The 18,921-nt window shown below is 49.1% G+C and overlaps 1 protein-coding gene across 2 annotated transcripts in view; it reads left to right on the top strand.

The window, feature by feature from the left end:
* TFEB (transcription factor EB) overlaps positions 1–18,170 on the top strand; it is an 87,221-nt gene extending 69,051 nt beyond the window's left edge. The window contains exons 10-13 of one of the 2 annotated variants that reach the window (XR_009456702.1): positions 9,890–9,948; positions 14,610–14,764; positions 16,651–16,730; positions 18,014–18,170. Coding sequence is in view for 1 of the 2 variants with exons in the window: in XM_059717480.1 (XP_059573463.1) it covers positions 9,890–9,948; positions 14,610–14,764; positions 16,651–16,677 (241 nt within the window). In the remaining variant the exon portion in view is untranslated. Of the gene's footprint in view, positions 1–9,889; positions 9,949–14,609; positions 14,765–16,650 lie in introns of both variants that reach the window. The other variant, XM_059717480.1, reaches the window with a different exon arrangement.
* The last annotated feature ends 751 nt before the right edge of the window (positions 18,171–18,921 follow it).

Genomic DNA, 18,921 nt, shown 5'->3' with positions numbered 1-18,921 from the left:
TGCCAGTGGTTTTAGTTCAGAGCAAGGGGTGATAGTGTTATAAAATACTGGAGCCTCAGACACTAGTGTTTCTACTGTCACTAGAACCTCTGCTAGCACAGATTAAACTCTGATTTAAATGGCAAGGTCTCCAGGACAGGAACTGTCTTTGTTCTCTTCTTGTACAGCATCCATCATGATAGGGCCTCGGGTTATGGCTGAGGCTGCCTGGGTACTATAGCAGATAAGGCCCAAGTAGCTAAAACCGAGTGAAATGGGCTATCTATGGGTGTCTGTTTTCAGTTTGCTGCCTGTACAGCAAGGGGCTCAGCACAGAAGAGCTGTCAGCTTTGGAGGAGTTTACAAGCTCTTTGCTCTCCAGCATGCGTGTATTTACACAGAGTAAAGTGACATATAGTGAGGCCAGGGATTTGCCGGGAGGGAGCATAAAACCACAGAGGAGATATAATAGAAGCGATTGCAGAGACCAAAAAAGATCAGTCAGGTGCCATGTAGTCTGTATCTCTGAAAGGACAATGCAGGTTTGTTCCCTGGAGCTCTATCTGGCCAAACTGTATATTTTCTAAACAGTTCCCATTCCTTTCCATGGCACGTGACCTCCTGGGTTAGTGCAGCTCAACGCTGGAATACCTTTTCTCCTAGTGAAAGCAAATCCATGGGTTCAAAAAGGACCTCTGAAGCTGTGAGCTGTAAATGCGGATACGGCCTTCTGGATTCTGAGCCTTTAAGCTGCAGCCAGGTCGGGGGTTTGAGCTTTTCTAGGCAACCGTAAGAGCTAAAAACCTACTTTTTTCCATTAATGAAAGAAGAGATGCTTGTGTGATCACATGACTCCAGGAACGGGGGTTTAAATGATAGCACCAAATGCTGTGGGGCTAGCTATATAATCCTGAGATTGCACAGCATTGTATGGGGGCCAAGCTCTGACCCGAGCAGAGGGACGGAGTCTTGTATCTCCCGGACTCGGGTCCTGGGAGCCCCCACTGCGGGTTAACAAAGCCACTGCTGATGTTATCCTCTGAGTGCCACATGAAAGCCACACTGCTCAGATCTAACTGGACATCACTTGGCACTTTAAGGCCCAGTGATTGTGCCCACTTACCAAGGAAGTGGCTTCTTTAGTGCCTGGAGAGCCTCACCAGCTCATGCCAGACCTATGGCTCTCATCTTGGCTGCTAACACTTTTGCATAGCTGGGATCTATACAATGCTGACTGCTTGATACCTACTAGTTCTCCTGGCAAGCCACCAACACAGTACATAACTGGGTGGAGTACAGGCAAACCCTTTCCCCCCTCTCGCTTTTCTAAATTTACCCACTGTTTTCTTTTAATCCACCCTGCGGTCTGAGCAGAGCAGGACTCGTCTCATGGAGAAGTTAGTGCTAGATTAGTGCAGCAGGCGCTCTGCATTAGCTCTCCTTGTGCACTGAGGATGCCTTTGCATGCTGTAGCTTCCCCAGGAGGAGAAGGCAGACAGTCCCCTGCTGTAGGGACTCCGCCAGGTATGAGGCAGCACAGCTGTGTTGTAGCCTGGGGCTGCAGGACAGCACTGAGACATGTCCCTTTAATCCCTTCTTTACTTAGCACTGTTGCTGTTGGTTAGACCTGTGTGAATAGTGGATGCTTCAGTTCACTGCCCATTTTGAAAAATAGAAACAACTGATTTGCTGTGGATCCCTGGTGCCACCACATTTGCCAATTCCTGTGCGCTCTCCGGCTTTCAGAGGTGCACAGAGCAGTGTTTCCCTGCTCTGTATGATGCCACCATACCCTGAAAGCTGTGTGTGTGGCCGCGAATGGAAAGCACAGAAAGTTCAGCTCTTTTTCCCTGTGTTGCAGTTTCCTCTTTCCCCCTGTTCCTCACTGTGCTCCGAAGGTGCAAGCCAGCCTTCTCTTTCTTATGCATCTTGGTTGGAAGTCCTCTCCAAATAGCCTCCACCAGGAGTACAGGCAAGAGGCAGGGCAGGGTGGCACCTTAGAGACTCACTCACTCAGAGGCACAAGCTTTCGCACCCTGCTTCGTCGGATGCTTCCAGTGCTCTCTAGTGAACCTGCATAAACACTGTTTCTGGGCACGACACAGTGCCCTCCATCCCTGCACGCTTGCATCCTATCGTCATCACTGCTGTGCTGTGACAAGGAACCCGGCATTGAGCATCAAAGTCAGCGGTGTTGCCTCATTGCTGGGATTTGGTGCATGTGGAATATGCTTCGCTGCAGTGCTCCTGGCACAGCTCCTTGGTGGTACCAAAAAGCCTCAGCCTAGGAGAACCGCCTTGAAAGAACATGGCGCGTCATGAAGTTGTGGAGCTCATTGCCACAAGCAGCTGTGGAGCCTGGTAGCTTAGTCCAGTTCAAAAGGGGACTGCATGAATCCTTGGAGGAAAGGTCCATCAGTTGGTGTTGAATATGGAAGATGGGTGGGGCAGCCTGTGAGTGACCCTCTTAAGCCCCCTAAATCCCTCAGCACCTGTCTTCTGCGTCTGAGTGAGGCAGTCACGGACCTACGGTCTCACCCACTTCATGGCAGTTCTTATGTTCAACACAGCATACCCGCTTGGAAAACCATCCTTTCGAGGCAGCATAGAAAAGGTGGTACTAGATTAGCTCCACAGCCTAGGACTGAGCAAGTTCAGTGTCTACATCATCCACGCGCTGCTTGTGGGACCTTGACCAGCTGATTTTGTGGTTCAGTTCCTGATCTGGAGAGAATAGCATCACTTACTTCCCTGGGCATTGTGAAGCCAAGTACAGCAAAGACGGCCGCTCAGAGGGTGCTATAGAAGTACCTTAAGAGAGAGTCAGGCGGGACCTGGGAGATCTTCTGCTGCAGGGAAGCTGCCCCAGAGACCTCCGTGCATGAGAGCCTGTAAAAAGCAGCAATCTGTGACTGGTGCCTGAAGTTAGACGCAGATGAAGCAGGCCTTGCTGAAACCCATGGTCACACGGCTCAGATGGAGAGAGGGCTTTAGGCTCTAGTGACTGCCTCCTTACCTAGGGAGCTCCCAGCTGTGCCAGACGCAGCCCTTGCTTGGATGCCAACGTTGCCGAGCAGCTGTGATGTAAATGGCTCGGTGCCCCCTTCTTCTGGCAAGCTGCCCACACAGCACATGCCCGGGAAAGGTTTGGGCACCCCCTCATCCCCTCCCTAAGCACACAGATTCAGCGTGTGTTTTCCCCCAGTCCACTCTGCTGAGTCCTTCCTGGAGCAACGGCAACTGTTGAAACCGCCCCGCTAGTTCCCGCTACGCGGAAAAGCACAGAAGCCAGCTGAGACCCCTTGGGGAGCGAAAATTGGCTACATCATAGAGAGTTTCCAGCGAAATCAATAAAAGTGCCTGTTACTGAGATACAAGCGGCAGCGTTTTAAAGGACAATATCAATAAACTCCAGAGAGCTGTTAGCGGGCTCAGATCAGGGCTGGCAAGCAGATTGCTTCCCCGCCACGGCGAGATCACGACCACTGAAATATTGAAGTACTTGCATATAAACTGCTCTTTCAAGTATTTTTGACAAGGGTGCTAATTAAATCTTAATTGACACTGCACTAATTAGCTTCTTAATTACATGGAACCACATAATTAGCAGCACACTCTGTGCTAATTGTTAATTAGGAAAACCAGGCTTCCCCCCTTTCCCTCCCCTCCTGTTCTCTCTTATAACTAAAGAGCCTCTTGTATAAGAGAGGTGCTGGGAACAATAGGGCTGGTAATTCCCAGCTCAGAGAGGAGGGCTGGCTGTCCAGGGAGAGCGCGGGTCTGCACACGGGGCCTATGCAAGTGCAGGCTCCGGGTGGGGAGCTGGCAGGGGCCTGGCAAAAGGGACCCCTGCCCCCCAGTAAAGAGATGGGAGAAGCACTGGTGAGATGTAAGGAGCCCCTAGGGTGTCAGGTGCTCTGGATCTAAGAGTGGAGTGTTAATGAATCATTATTAATGATGATTAGCCAGCAATGCAGCACAAGCCTTTACCTGGAGACCCTTCACATTCACTTCTGGTCCCTGGATGATTTAACTGTTCCTGTGCCAATCAAGGGCCACCCTTTCCATGCCAGGCTCTGCTTAACTCTGTGGGTGCCAGGTTGGTGATCTCTGCTTACTAATCCACAGCAGGCACTGACCTCCCCCTGCCCCAGGGCTGGCAATTCAGTACTCCCCAGAAACCATTGATAACCCCTATCCCTTTGAGTGCTGTTTTGTGCCACACTGGGATCCAAAAGCCCTTTTCCTCGTCCTGAGACAAGTTTAACCCTTAACTTGCTAGACCAGGTGCTCTGCTGGTATGGAGTTAGTAAAAACCACTGAGGTGGATCAACTTACATTGGTTCACATCAGCTGGGGAGTTGGCCTCATGTTTCAAGGGCATACAAGCATCACCCTCTCTCTGGATCACAAAGTCTGTAGTTAAAGTCCAAATACTGAGAGCCTTCCCCTCGGACAACCTTTTGCTCTGAATGTCTGACATTTCTCAGAGACTGAATGGCGGGGGGAGGCTTCCCTGAAAAGCTAAAGGCAAACCAGGCAAGTCGCATTCAAATGAGACAGCTGCATGAAAGCCCTCACTTCCCTGTTTTGTCGCTAGTCTGCTGGAGCTGCAGATTGTAAGCGTGTGCTCCCATGCATCTGCAGTCAGTCTAGCCTGCATTTGGGCTGCGTGGGTTGTAAAGCAGCTTGCCCTTCTTGGAAACAGTTCAGGTTTCTTCATCCTTTGCAGCAATCCCACACCCAAGGCTGGTTTGGTTCATAGGAGCCAAAGACGGCAACATAGCTGCAAGAATGCAGCCCCTTCCTGCAGCTGCACAAAACAGGGCTGGAAGTAGTGCAGTGGGTCTTTTCTTCCCCCAGGACCATCCACCTAGTCCTTGGAGTCTGCACTGCTTATAGCTACTGCGGTGTGAATAGCCCTTCACTATAGGCAGAGCTTATTCTCTCCCTTTTCACTACTTGTAGCATTCACGTTGCCCATTCTTTCCTCTCCCTTCATTTCTTCCATCCCGTCTTCCTCTTCCCATCAGCCGCCCTTTCATTTTGCTTCCTTCATTCCCTTTACTTCAGCATCTCTCTCTTTCCTCCTCATCCCATGGCCCTTCTATCTTCTTCTGCATCTCCCAGCTGGTCACGCTCTTTTACAGTGGTGGTGCAGTTGTGCTCTCTTGTGAATAAAAGACCTTGCCGTGACTAGATCTAAACAGCGTGGTGGATTTAGCTTGGGCGTTTGCTTCTCAGTATTGTCTATACTGTCCAAGAGATGGAAAAATGTGTTGACAGCCCAGTGAGTGTGTTTAAGTCGAGATGAACTTCCATTAATGTCTCTGGTACAATATGCAAGTTCTACATGTGCACAGTAGCTATAGGTGTCTGGGTGTGTTCATTAGTCATCATGGGTAGTGTTGTATTTAATTCATGTGGGAGTGCACATACATGTTATGGGTCCTTTCTGTGTCTGAGCATACACATGTCATTTTGAAGAATGCCACTTACTGTGTTCAGATACATTTATAGCAGTCAGTACCTAGTGCTATTGCCTCAACTGGGGTGATTTATGGCTTTACATCAGCTGAGGGTCCAGCCCTTACCATTTGGGTCTGCATGCCTGTACAACGCTATGCACTGCTCTTCTCACATCTACATGTAATGCATACGCCTGTGTGTTGTGGGGGTTTTCCCACTCGTTGCTGCGTGTAACATCTCTGTGCTGTGCTGGGTTTATTTGGACACCTTGCTGGTGTGTTGGCGTATGCGCTCGTGGGTCGATGCAGGTGCACAGGCTTTTTGTTTCTGCGTGCATATGTCTATGATAGGGTTTGTCCTCTTGATTGGATTATGTAGGTGTGAGCCCATACCTGCCATCTTGTGTTAGCGTAGCTACACCCACATATAAGAATTGTGTCTGTATGCTAGCATACTAAGTTGTGCCTATGTATGGATGCAAAACTGTGCTAAGTTGTGTCTGTGTAATACTATGTTAGCTCACATCCTTACACTGGTGTGCTGGATTGCATCTACGTGTTGCCCTGTGTCAGTGCCCCCGTGCTCCCAAACATCCCAGCGCTGGCTTCGTACACGCAGTCTCACCCGCCCATACTTCTAGCCCTTTGCAATATGCAGCAGAGCAGTTTGAGATGCACTTTTGCCTCTTCCATATTTCATTGCTTAAAAATCTGCACCAACAACCGTTCCCTCCGTGGAGTCCATTTCCCTGACCTGCCTCTTGTTGTCCAGGTCTTGTCCTTGCTGCCTAAGCAAAGTCAAAACCCCAAGGCAGCCGTTCTGAAAGTCTCTCTCTCTCTTTTTTTTAAGCACAGTTTTCCAGGAAATATAAAAATGGCTTAACACCTGCTGGGGAGTTCATCTTTCATACGAACCTGAAAGAATGTGGTGCTGGCACGTGGTCTGGCTGGGGGAACACAAGCGCCTGTCTGAGGGAAAAGGCGGAGGGGAAAAGAAAATATTCATATTTTCACTAGGGGCAAAAAAAAAAAAAAAAGAAAAAAAAAGAAAGAAAAAGAAAATAAGGAGCTGAGAAAATTGTTCACATTTGACAAATCTTTCTAATTAGGGGCCAATTATGTCCTCAGATTCCTAATTGGGATTCCGGCAGTTTTTCAGGCTTGTAGGGTAATTACAGGCTCGTAATTCTATTAAGATGGAAATTTGGGAGAAATACCTTATCATAACATTTAGATTTTGCCATCTGTGTCGATGGGCCGTGGCGGGGATGGAAGAGGGGACGTTCCCACTGGCGTGCGTGCCGTCTGACGCAAGCGCTCCTCGAGTGAGCCTCTCTGCTACAAATCAGCATCTTTTGCTGGTGTCCGGGGAGCCGGGGCTGTTTGCTCCAGGGGAGCATCTGGCCCATAGTCCCCACACAATGAAGTGGGGAGCTACAGCTAGAAGAATTCGAGGAGGAGGGATCTTGTTAGTTTGTGGGCATCATTCAGGGTTTTTGGGGCAGGCACTTGGAGGGGCACTCAAGTGGCATGTAGTTACTGGGATACAGGATGCTGGCACGTGGGATGTGGGTGACTCGCCGTGCCAGTGTGTTGGGGTGCAAATGCTGAGCTAGGTGAACTCCATCTGCACCGGGAAATACCCACTTGTCTAGGAGCAGTGCCGCTGTCATATCCAAGTGCCTCCCCAGTACTTCCAAACAGAACTGGTCACGATAGTCATTTTTTTGCTGTCTTTTGCAGCCTGGAGGAGAGAATTCAGGTTGAATTAGTGCTGATAGTCCCCCACTGGCTTAGTTTGTGTCCACATGGCAAAGGAGGCCAGTTACCAGCCCAGGGAAAAGCAGCACCTCTGAGCTACACCCCCAGCTAGGCCAGCTAGCTTGGGTTAACCACACCACCAGGCTTGTGTGAGACAGTGTTGTGTGTGGTCAGGTAGGAGAGTAGGGTCTGAGTTACCTCTTTGGAGAAGCATAGCAAAAAGATACCTATATCTCCAAGCTGAGCATGTCCTGTGCGATGAAGCCCATGGGCTCTGCTGTCTTGTGGCATTCATTGATCTTTGAGGGAAAGGTGATTTCTCAGTAGACAGGACTTAACCTTCAGACGCCTCTCTGCTATACTCAGTATTCAGTGGGGACCCAGTGCAAGGTGTGAGGCATGAGAGCTCTCTGGTCCTGGGGGTGTGAATCCTGGCACACAAGCCGTCAAGGTTTGCTTGTTGCTTGTGGCCTTGAGTGTGAATTCTGGCGTATGAGTGCCCTAGTGTGTGCTGAGTATGAATCCTGATGCTGCCCTCTTTGCCAGGAGCAATGCTGCTGCCAAGATGCATGTTAGCTCTTGGATGTGACCTCGGTGAACTCTGCACTCAGGGACTAGGTGCATTTGTCAGGTACTAGCTCCTACTGCACTGAAAGGATGGGAATGACAAGTCTGGAACCAATATTGGTGTAGCCAACTTCCGACTTCAGTGAGTTCACAAAAGGCTTGCAGAAGCTGGTATCATGGCCAAGTCATCAACTGGGCGTCACTGTGCAGCTCCATCATTGGAGCTATGCTGATTTGCATTAGCAGAGGATCTAGCCTATGGTGCATCGATGCCTCAGTCTTCCACCTGGTGCATAACTATGAAGGTGTAAATCAGGAATCCCTACACTAAACTTTAGTGGGTTGTTCCCAGGGGAAAGCCAGGAGATCCCATCCCACGGTGGTGGGAGCATGTGTCCCCAGTCAGTGCACAGAATGCAAAGTGCATAGCTTTCTGCCCCATACCACTCCTCTCCGTATGTCTCGTGACCCCGTTCTTGGCACTGGTGTTTGGTGAATGGGTCTGAAAGGTACAGAGGAAGGGAAATGGATGCCAGTGGCTTAGCTGCCACGTTACCTATCTGGCTCCCCCTTACCCTTACCTGGCGCACAGACAAATCCTGCAGATTTATGCAACTCCCAGGAGTTGTTTGTTTTTCCGCATAGAAATATCTGCTGGGCAAGACAAGGCTTCATTCACTGCCTCTCATGACAGAGGAGCCTGCAGCTCATAAACAAGTCCCGGGGCAGCACTTTGGGGTGTGTCTTGTTTCCATGTCAGTGCTAGAGCTCTGTGAATAATGGATTTTCAGTTCAGTGGCCAAACTGGAAAAAAAAATTAGAAAGAAGAAATTACTTGGGGTTGATCAAAACATCTCATTCAACCTGCAATGAAACATTTCATCTGGGTTGTGGCTTGCTCAATTTCCACCCCTCTGCTCTGGACTGATTGCCCCCGGACCCACTTATTACATCCAGGTCAGTCTCACAATGACACTTTCTTTCATTTTTGAAATGTAAAGTCAAAATGGTTCACTTAGGAAGTGTAGAAACAAAATGTTTTTAGACTTTTTTGGCGGGGAGGGCAAAGCAAGGAACTGAAATTATTCTCTGAATTGGACTTGGATTCTCCAATAGTTTCAATACTCCTGAAACTGGGAGCATCTACAAGTGTGCTTTAATGCTCAGGAGCCTATTTTACTACACATTAAAGCGTTGCATAAAAAAAGTGCTAATACACTTATGCACAGTAACAATAGGCTACTGCACATTAAGCACCACTAAAAAAATATGCATTTTTGCTACTGCGCATTAGGGCAGCCTAATGTGCATTTATTTAGTGCCTCACATTAGAGGCACTCAATGTAATGCTCATTAGCAACAGTGCATTAATTAATGTGTAGACATGCCCGCTGACTTGTTTTGGTGAATTTATTATTCACATTTCTTTGTTTGCTACAGACAGACAAACACAGACACACTCGTACACGTGGAATCAATCGGTTCTGACAAATGCCTATTCCCACGTGGCGGGAGGGTTTGACCCCAGGCACTTTGCTGAGAGCGTGACAAGTCTCCCGACTGAATCGAATTGGCACTGGTAGCAGCCGGAGATGCTTATTCAAGCCAGTCTCTAATGGGAGGCAAACACCTGAGGGCATGCTGGTACCTCTCACGTACTGTGCCAGGCAGTGCCATGCTGCTTCTTGCAACTTGCCATGCCACATCCATGTGGTGCTGGCTCCAACCCAGTAGGATTACCCCTGTCTAAACCGTCCCAGCCAGGTTCTGATTCATGCGGTACTTAAAATTGGCCTGACCCTCTTGAGAACCTGTAGGATCCCTTGACATTCATGGAAACTCCCCCCAAATTCAGTACCTTCCTGGGTGCAGGCCTTAGTGTGGTTATATTGTAGTAGGGTCATAGGGGGGTTGTAGTCATGATGATCCAGGGAAGATGTGAGAAGTGAGGTTTGTTTGGTAATATTTTCTGTTGGATTAGCTGTATAATTGGGAGAGATGTTAGAGAGGCTTTTGGATAGAAAATGTTCTTCCTCAGCTCTAGGAAAGAAGCAGATACAGCATAAACTAAGTACCAAGCTCATTATCAACCGCTTGCTTTGTGTCTCTTCCAGCCAAGAGGACTCTCCTCAGCCATCCCTTCCAGCAAGTCCACCTTGGAAGGGCAAAGCAGGTTGGTGACAATTAAGTCTCAGCACAAGGTACTGCACAACAGGGCTCCTCTGAGCCATGGCCGTAAGTTGGGGTTCCCCAGCACGCAGTGCTATTTCTTTCCCTTTTGCTAGTGAAACCAGCTTGGAGTAATTTTAATCTGGGTTATTGGGATGGAAAGCAGCTCTTTCTGTGTCTGCAAATTTATAATAACTCCCCCTCCCCCCACCCCTCACAAGTCCTCTGCATAAGATTCTTGCTTCCTTTGATCTTTTGTGCGCGGCTTCTTATCAGCAGACGAGTAGGTTTACACAGTGGATGATATGGGAATAATACTCGACTGAGATAAGACACAGCCTTGGCTTGCTTTTGTATAGCAAATTTGATAGCACTGGGAAAATGTTTACTGGGAGACTTTGGGAGGCTGGGCTGGCTTCGCGGGGAGGCGAAGTAGGTGGCAAAACAGCCAATTTGCAAATGTGAAACATTTATTATCCACTGGCAGAATTGTTTCCTGGTCAAATTGGCAGTGTTTCAGAACTTGCTGTCGGACAACAGGAGACAACGGGCAGGGCTTGCTGTTTTGATACGTCAGTTTGTACTCGGTTGTTGAGAAGTGCCAAGATGAGCCAGCATTTGTGTACACGTGCCCTGGGCTAGCAGTCGTCAACGCTTGCATAAATTGTGACAGCCAAAGGCTGGAAGTGCGAGCGACAATCTGTTACCAACCCAGAAGTGTGACTTTTCAGAACTGCCTGTTGCAAAAAAGGCAGCAACGCACAACAAAATCCAGCACATTTCAGGTTTCTGAAAATTGCTATTTCTCATCCAACCAATGCATTAAAACCAGTAGTGTAATGGAAGGGGGTTAAACAGGACAAATGCCCCTGTTGCGGCATTAAAACCAGTGGTGTAACCAAAGGGGAGAAAATAGGATGAATGCCCCTTTAGTGGAGGGGCGCAAAAATAACTGAAGCCACAGCAGTGGTTGATTGCGTCCCTGTGATCACCACCAAGGTGGACAGCACTGCCCATGTCATGTGGCTACCCGGGGCATGGAGCTCCCCAGCTACACCTCTGAATAAAACATTTGAGTTGTGAATGTACATCCGACTGAAACATCAGTGTCTCCACCTCTGAAATCAGCTTTCTTCTAACAAAGAAGGTTTTGTTCGATCCGATCGTTCCAATAAGCCTGAAAGACGAGAACAAGAAGAAAAGGTTGTCACCACTGAAGCAGCTCCATCTGCAGATGCGGGATGTCATCAGGTGATAATACTTGATGTACTTACTTAGTTGTTCAAGGAATATGGAGAAAACCTACAGAGCACCGGTGTTGTGAAAAATCCTGCTAGATGGCCAGTGACAAACACCAGTTTGCCTTTTGATTGTGAAGACTGGACCAGTGCAAAATCATTATCAGGATTTTCCTGTGGACAGTAATGGAAGAAAATGTCTGGGTTTCCATTGTTCACACTGGTTTTCAAATGGAGAAGGAAGCTTCAAGACATGGGATGGAGAAGGCCTTCCTTGAGGCCTAGACCACTGTCTGCATAAGCATTGGCTCATTTCTCGGTGGTGGACACGTCCCTCTGTTCTCAGTCTCTGAACCAGGAGTCCCAAAGGAGCAGATCTGATAGAACAGTGGTCACCAACCAGTGGATATCGATCCACTGGTAGATCTCGGAGCCTCTTGGAGTCGATCCAAGGCTGGGGTGGGGGTCTGAGTGTCTGCATGCATGCACGTGCAAGGACGAGGGAGCAAATTTGCTGCTAATGGCAGCAAGCTGTTCCCACTTCCTGGGGCCCTGCAATGGGCCACTGCTGTCACTGGGGGGAATGCCAGGCTCCCTCTGGGTGCCAGCCCAGCTGTCTCCTCGCCAGGGCTGGGACATTATACCCTTCCCCCATCCCCAGGGGCTGCCTGCTGCCTTTGTGAGGACAATGTCCCTCTGCCCTGGCAGCAGGGAGCTCCTGGCTCCAGCTCCCTAATCAGGGGCAGAGAACTTGAAAAGAGCTGCAGGGGGGGAGCAGGTCCCAGCCCCCTGCCCCGATCCACCAGTGCCCTGACCAGGACAGTTTCCAGCCCCTGCCTGGCACCTGGGGCAGAGGCTGGGGAGCCTGTTCCCTGCCCAGCTCCACAGCTCAGCTGTGTAGGGAACAGAGCTGAGCTGGGGGAGCTTGTTCACCAGCCTATTCCCCTCCCAGCTCCCTGCGCACGGAGCTGGGTGGGGACCAGGCTCCCCAGCGCCTGCCAGCAGGGAGCTCCCAGCACCAGCTCCATGACCGTGGAGCCGGTGCTGGGTGATAAGGGTCTTCTAGCACTAGTCTTGCAGTCACGGAGCTGGCACTGGGAGATAAGGATTTCCCAGCCTGTGTTCCCCAATCAGAGTCTCGGAGCAGGGGGCTCAGAGCTCCCTGCTGCCAGGTAGGGGGACATAGTCCCCATCCGGGCTCCTGTGGTGGAGCCTGCCTCAGCAGCAGACAGCTCCCGGGGGCAGGGAGCAATCTCCCTCCCCCAGTGGATGGCTGACCAGGAGCAGATTTGCTCCCAGTCAGGCGTGTACACAAGTGCTAGTGTACCATTACTAATCAAGAGTAAATTTGCTACTTGCATTTGCAGGTAGCAAATTTACTCGCAATTAGTGAAGTTTATTGTGTAGTAAGCATGTACACATGTAGACACACATGCTTACTGCACAGTTAAACTACCCTACCGTGCAGTTAAGCATCTTGTGTAGACGCGCATTGAGATGTAGTCTAATGCAGTGATTCTCACCCTTTTTTAGACTCAAGGTTCCCTCATTAGATTCAAAGAACTGCTCATTAGACTCAAGGGACCCCTCAAAAATGCCAGCATTTAGCTTTCACTTGTTTTTTGAGTACAGAAAAATAATGGAGCAATTCTTCTGTTGCAAAGAACTCAGAAAGACCACAGCAGGTCAGGATGGTTTTGACACAGTGGGTTCCTATTTAAAATCTTTGTGTTTATCTTGTGAATCAGGCATTGGTTTTTGCACACCTAACACTGCTAATATTGTGCATCGCACTTAAAAAGTCTTGCAACACTCTGGGGCGCTGCGGGCCCTGGTTGAATATCACTGATCTGATGTTTCCAGAAGCAACTGCTGATTTGGGGTACCTCAATGTCTGGCCACCCGCTAGAAGACATCTTGGACCTAGCTTTTAGAAGGAGCTGAACATCCTGAAATAAGTGGCAGGTAAAAGTGCTCTTCAGCTCTGAATATCCACTTCTCCTTGATGTACCTTTTAGCTGCCAAAACTCAGGAGCAATTTCTGAATACATCCACTGGAGGGGCTCACTCTGGGCTGCAGCCCAGTCCCTGCTCAACAGAGAAAATAAAATAAAAAAATCTCCAGGACATTTAGCAAAAAAAAAAAAAAAAAGAAAAGAAAGAAAAAGAAAGAAGAAAAGTGCAACGTTTTCCTAAAGTTGAAAAATTGGTTCAGCAAGTCCTTTTGGAAAGCTTTGCTCTTCTTTGGAGTGGTGCATTTGTAGCAGAACTCCGGATACTCTCCTGGACCCAAGGAAAGCTTTGGTTGTTCAGCAAAGAAGTTGCTGCCATGGCACTCCACCTGCTCCTCTGCTATTTAAAGGAGAGGATGGCAGCTAACCTTGCCCGTCCCCCTTGCTGCCCCAGCCTCAGGTCCTCCACACAGGGTTCGGAGGGTCCCACAGTGCATTAATCCCAGAGACCAGGTAGGTAGGCCAGGAAAAGGATGCAGCCATGGAGACTGGGTCCATTGCAAAGTCTTGTTCCATGGAAAAGCTTTCCCTGGCTTTTCCTTTTTTATTTAAATCCATCTTCAGCGTGCTGGGAAATGCAGCTCCCTGCTGGAACCTGCACAACGGACGAGTCTATTTTCACTCTCCAAGCAGAAGTGCCAAAAAAAGCCTAAACCACAAAAATGGTGGAGAAGCAGAGAAGAAAACTGGGATTTCCTGCAGCCCTTCTGCTTTAGCAACATGCAGTCCTTTGTGCATACTAGGAGTTGGTAGGTCCTGCCTCCTGCCATGGGGCATGGGGAAATTAAACTTAAATCACTTTTGACAGCAGGGACTGTATGTCCTAGTCAGTGGGTAGAGACTGATGAGGGACTCAGGGGGGTGGGCTTCTATCCATAGCTCTGACATGGGGTGACTCTGAGCTCATCACGGCCCCCTTTATACCTCAGTTTTCCCATCTGTAAAATGGCAATAACGGGTCTGGCCTGGTTTGTGAGGTGCTTAGAGTTGCGAAAATGAAAACTGCAATGTGAGCGCCAGAGCTGATGATTAATCATTACTCACACACCTCTGTGTTGCACAGGCAATGCCCGTGTAGGCTGGATCCTCAGCTGACATAAATGGCTGTAACTCCATGGACTTCACCAAGCTTGATTTACACCAATGAGGTTTCCAGCCAACCGGATCCAGCCCTGTTGATGCTGATGGGCGTCTTTCCCCACTTCTCCCTGGGGACTGGATCTGGTCCTGCGTCCCAAACAGGCCCCGCTACATTTTCCGCTCTCTACCATCCAGCAAGGGGCATGTGAGCAGCCCCAACAAGAGGAGACTAGCAAGAGGGGCTGGTGGGAGCCGTGAGGAAAGGGAACGTGCAAAGGGTTTAGGTGGGGAGGCAAAAATATTAAAAACATGATGGATTTCTGCTGTCTTCTCAGAAACGAGTTTGCCAGAGGGACACAGAGGGGGCTCGAACAGGTGCCAGAAGGAATTTCCAAACAGCTCTTTCAACATCCCCAGCCGTCCCCCCTTGGCTCCTTGGCAAGGACACAGCTTCCTCTTGAAAGATGTTCCAGAGACAATGAGGCTCGAGGTGAGTGCCGGAGTGGAGGGGGTGGCCGCTAGGAAAGACCCCTCCATCCATGGCTGCGTAATCGGTTTCCTATTAATCTGGCTTTTTTATTATTATTATTATTGTTATTATTATTAAACATCTCTCTTCTCCCAAATCATCTCAGTGCCGTGGCGAGGGCCCCGGTAATAGCTCCATAAATTTCAGCCATAAAAAGTAATGGAGGGAGACAAATGAGATAATTAGGAATAAATCTTGGCGAGGTCTCTATTCATCAACATCCCCCAGAACCGGCCAATATTCCAAATCATTAGCAAAGCCCGTAATTAACAAAGAGCCAAGGCTTCCAACGTTAATAAAGCTCTCTCAACTCTATATTATCAGGTAGCGGCTGACGAATCAGCCCCGTTAATATTATGGCCTTTGTTAAAGATCTTCTCTCTCTCTCCCGTTCTTTTTTTTTTCTTTAAGCTAAAAACCCTGTGTCAATTTTTTTTCGCTCTTCTGCTAAATTTTAATTAGATTTTGCATGTGCATCTGTAGAGGGCGAGTGAGGGGACAAAGGGACAAGGGTTTTTTTTTTTCCACTTCTGCTCAGGGGATGCTGGCAAAAGAAGTATTTTGACAGATGATTTTTTCCCCCCCTCCTTTGCTGCCTCTGCTTTTATTTAGCGCTACGTAGGTCTGCTCTTGATACTCTGGATCAGAGATCAGGGCTCTGCGTGGAATATACCTTAAGGGCCTGTTTTCCGCCTCCCCTCCCACCATAATATTCAGTGAGGCAGAGTGTTTTAGGTGTGTGATAGTCAGTGCCTCATGGGCGGAGAGCTGTAAGGATTGGTGTATCCACGTTACAGCACTCTCAGCACTTTTTGGCCATCTGGCTGTATGCATTGGCTATGAGCACGACTGCCTCCCGGCACAAGTTACCTGCTAGTGCAGCACATGGCACAAAGCAGACGGCACTTGCTGCAGAGAAGGGCTTGAGATGTGAGCCCAGCTTCTCTGAATTGGGCATCTTTGCTTGCATTCACTCTTGCCTCCTTCAATAGTCCAGGTCAACAGCTGGAGCACACATGACAGGTGACTTTATGAGAGCTTTGTCTGTCCGAAATTCTGGGCTGAGTCCCCATCCGTTCCGTGAGTGTAAATGAGAACATCCCAGGCTGCTCTTTTGCTGTATGCAAGTGGCTCCTGAAGCATCTTTCTGTAGTCGTAGTGAGGCAGATGCCTGTGGTCCTTCACCCCTGGTGACTGAGTTACATTGGCATTGGCACACCAGAGCAGACCAAGTGTCCAACCCATCCAGTATCCTGTGTCTAACAGTGGCCAGCAACAGACGTTCAGAAGAAGCTGCAAAAAACCACAGCTGCTTCTTAACCCCGAGGCAGTTAGTTGTTGGCTGATGTCCTGAAGCATGAAGGTTTATACCCTCCTTGCATGTTTAAGGTTATTTTACACAGCTCTCAATTATAACCGGGGCCTGAAATGTACTGTCACAGGCTGGCGTGGATGACAAGAAGTCAACAGGATGCAAACTTTTATAGGAATAATGAGAATAAACATATTTATAATGATTTATGTCCAGAGTTTTGGAAGAGAAATTCAACCACATGGTTCAGGGTTTAAGCCAGTCTCTAGGGATTAGGGTAGGATGTTTGAAGGGGCAGATTATACAACACCTGCCTGTTGCAGGGATTTTTGTGTATTCTACTGACTCCCACTGGAGGTAAAACATTTGGGTTGGCTGGATTTGGAGTTTCTTTTGTGATGCCAATTCCTATATTGCATGTGGATATGCTTCTTTTCTACCCCTTTCTGAATTCTTCTAAGCACTTGCCCTTCATGACACCCCGTGCCACTGAGTTCTACAGGGTAACCATATATTTTGTTCCTTTTTTGTCCAGGCCCTTTGCTGTCTGACCATCCAGTGAAATCATTTTTATATTATGAGACAGGCACAGTACTGCAAAATGGAGATCTCATAGTAAGTTCCTCCCTCATTTCAGCTGTTGTACAGCTCATGGACACAGACAAGGCAAAGGACCTCAAGGTTAGGTCCATCTGGGCCTAACCAGGGGTTGGCGACACCCGCGGATACCGCCAGCAGTGTCAACGGAGGCCAGCGGTGATCACAGCAACGACTGCCTTTTCGTAGGGGGTGCACTGCCATGCTCGGGGGGTGCACGTGCACCCCCTATGCGTTGCCGGAGGTTTGGGGGCTGGAGGATGTGACTTGTGAGGAGAGGCTGAAGGAAGTGGGTTTATTGAGTCTGGACAGGAGAACTGCAAGGGGGAATTGAATAGCAGCCTCCAACTCCCTGCTTATCCCTTATTTCAGCACAACAATAATAAATGCAGTTAGACACACTCAGGCTAACAGAGTACATCTAAGCAGGCTGGGTCCGATCAGCAATTTCAGCGGATACCCTCATGCGCCTCAAAGCTCAGCACATCCCACTCTCTCATCACAATGGTCCTAGTAGTAACTCCCTTGCTGAGCAGACCCCACTGTAGTTTGGGGCATTACAGGGATCTTTGGCTTAGGTAAAAGAAGCATTGCTGCAGATCAAATGGGGAGGTCAAGGGGAAGGAAGAGTAAGAGAGGTTCAGAGGGAGAGCATAGCAGCCAGCTTGAGCTTGACCATAAAAGTTATTTATTGCCAGGTATATGAACTTATGCTGATCCCAGTAGTAATAGCCATACAAGAGAGACGAATATTACAGTTACAATATTACATAGTCTTGTTCAGGCAAGGTGGAGAGGTGACTGTTTTGTCAGTCAGACAGGCTGTGTACGGTGCTAGGGTTCTCCAACAACACAGAGCTGACAGGTGACACTGGGCTGGGATGATGTAGTTGGGACTGGTCCTGCTTGGAGCAGGTGCTTGGACTAAATGTGACTCCTGAGGCCCCGTCCAACCCCCATCTTCTATGACTACCTGCATGCTCCTTTCCAAAATCCTAGCCCTGCCCATGGCAGCGCCTTAGCTGAGCTAGAGCTTAAACTCCTGCCTAGAGGTGACCCCTTGCTGCTGTCACACTGGTGCAACAAGTAATTGTTCATATATTTTTTCATATATACACACATACATACATGAAAGAGCTAAATTATTCATATTCTCGAAGCATAGACTTTAAGAACACCAAAGCATGAGGTGGCAACACGGCCACTTCGACATTCCTCCTTCCTCCCCACACCTGTCCGCCTCACACCTATTGCCTCCCATCCTCCCTGATACTCACTGCCCAGCATTTGCTTTTTCACAGACCTGCATTTTGCAGATTGGCTTCTATTCTACCCAGGAGGGTGCACAATTCACCAGCAGACCCTCCCTACGCCTGAAGAAGGGCATCTGTGCCCAAAAGCTTGCAAGGAACAATTTTTCCAACTATTTAGTTGGCCTAATAAAAGAGATCACATCTACCCAAAGAGCCTCGTCTGCTTTACCAGAAACCTGGTGCCTCTCGGTCTTTAGCCAAGACCCGCGCCCGCCCACGATCAGGATTCTCTGCAAGCCGAGACACAAAACTCAGGGGTGGTTACAGTCCCTTTCCTGATGACCCCTTCTGTACGCCATGTCCAGATACAACCACATTTCCCAGAGATCCCCCATTCCCTCCAGGCAAGTGAGGGACTGCTACCACCGGAGCTGGATAAAGAGGCAAGAGACCAGTCTAGAGCCCAACCTGGTAGTGTTGACACCCAAAGCAGCACTTGTCTCTATGCCAGTCCAGCTCCTCTGTGCAGTCTCACCTTTGCTGGCTGGGGGACACACAGGAAGAAGCTGGTAGGAGCCACATGCCTGCTTGTGCAGAGGATTCCCCTGTTCACATGCAAGGGGTAGAGGTGGGTTGTTTAATTAACTATTCTGACTGGTGCTATTCACTTGTCTTGGCTTCCCCGAGACCCTGGCAACTAGGCGGAACCCATTTTCCCCTGGGCTCGGAAGAGGTCAATTCACCGGGGTGGGGATCAGGACAACTCTGGAAGGGAGGCAGGACTTCTCTGCTCCCGCCATTGGGGATGCTGCCTGCTAGGCCTCGCTGACCACACCTGTTGTAACGGCCAGCAGCAAAGCAGCCAGCGCGGCTTCTAGCTGCCAGCTTGTGCCTTTCCCACGCACTTCTTCCCTCTTAGAAGAGCCTTATGCTAGGGGCTGGGTGGATGGCTTCTC

Source organism: Alligator mississippiensis, chromosome 14 (genome assembly GCF_030867095.1).
Source record: "Alligator mississippiensis isolate rAllMis1 chromosome 14, rAllMis1, whole genome shotgun sequence".
In the NCBI taxonomy this organism is placed as follows: Eukaryota; Metazoa; Chordata; order Crocodylia; family Alligatoridae; genus Alligator; species Alligator mississippiensis.
The sequence above is the reverse complement of the archived record's forward strand: the minus strand, read 5'-3'. Positions and strand labels throughout refer to the sequence as shown.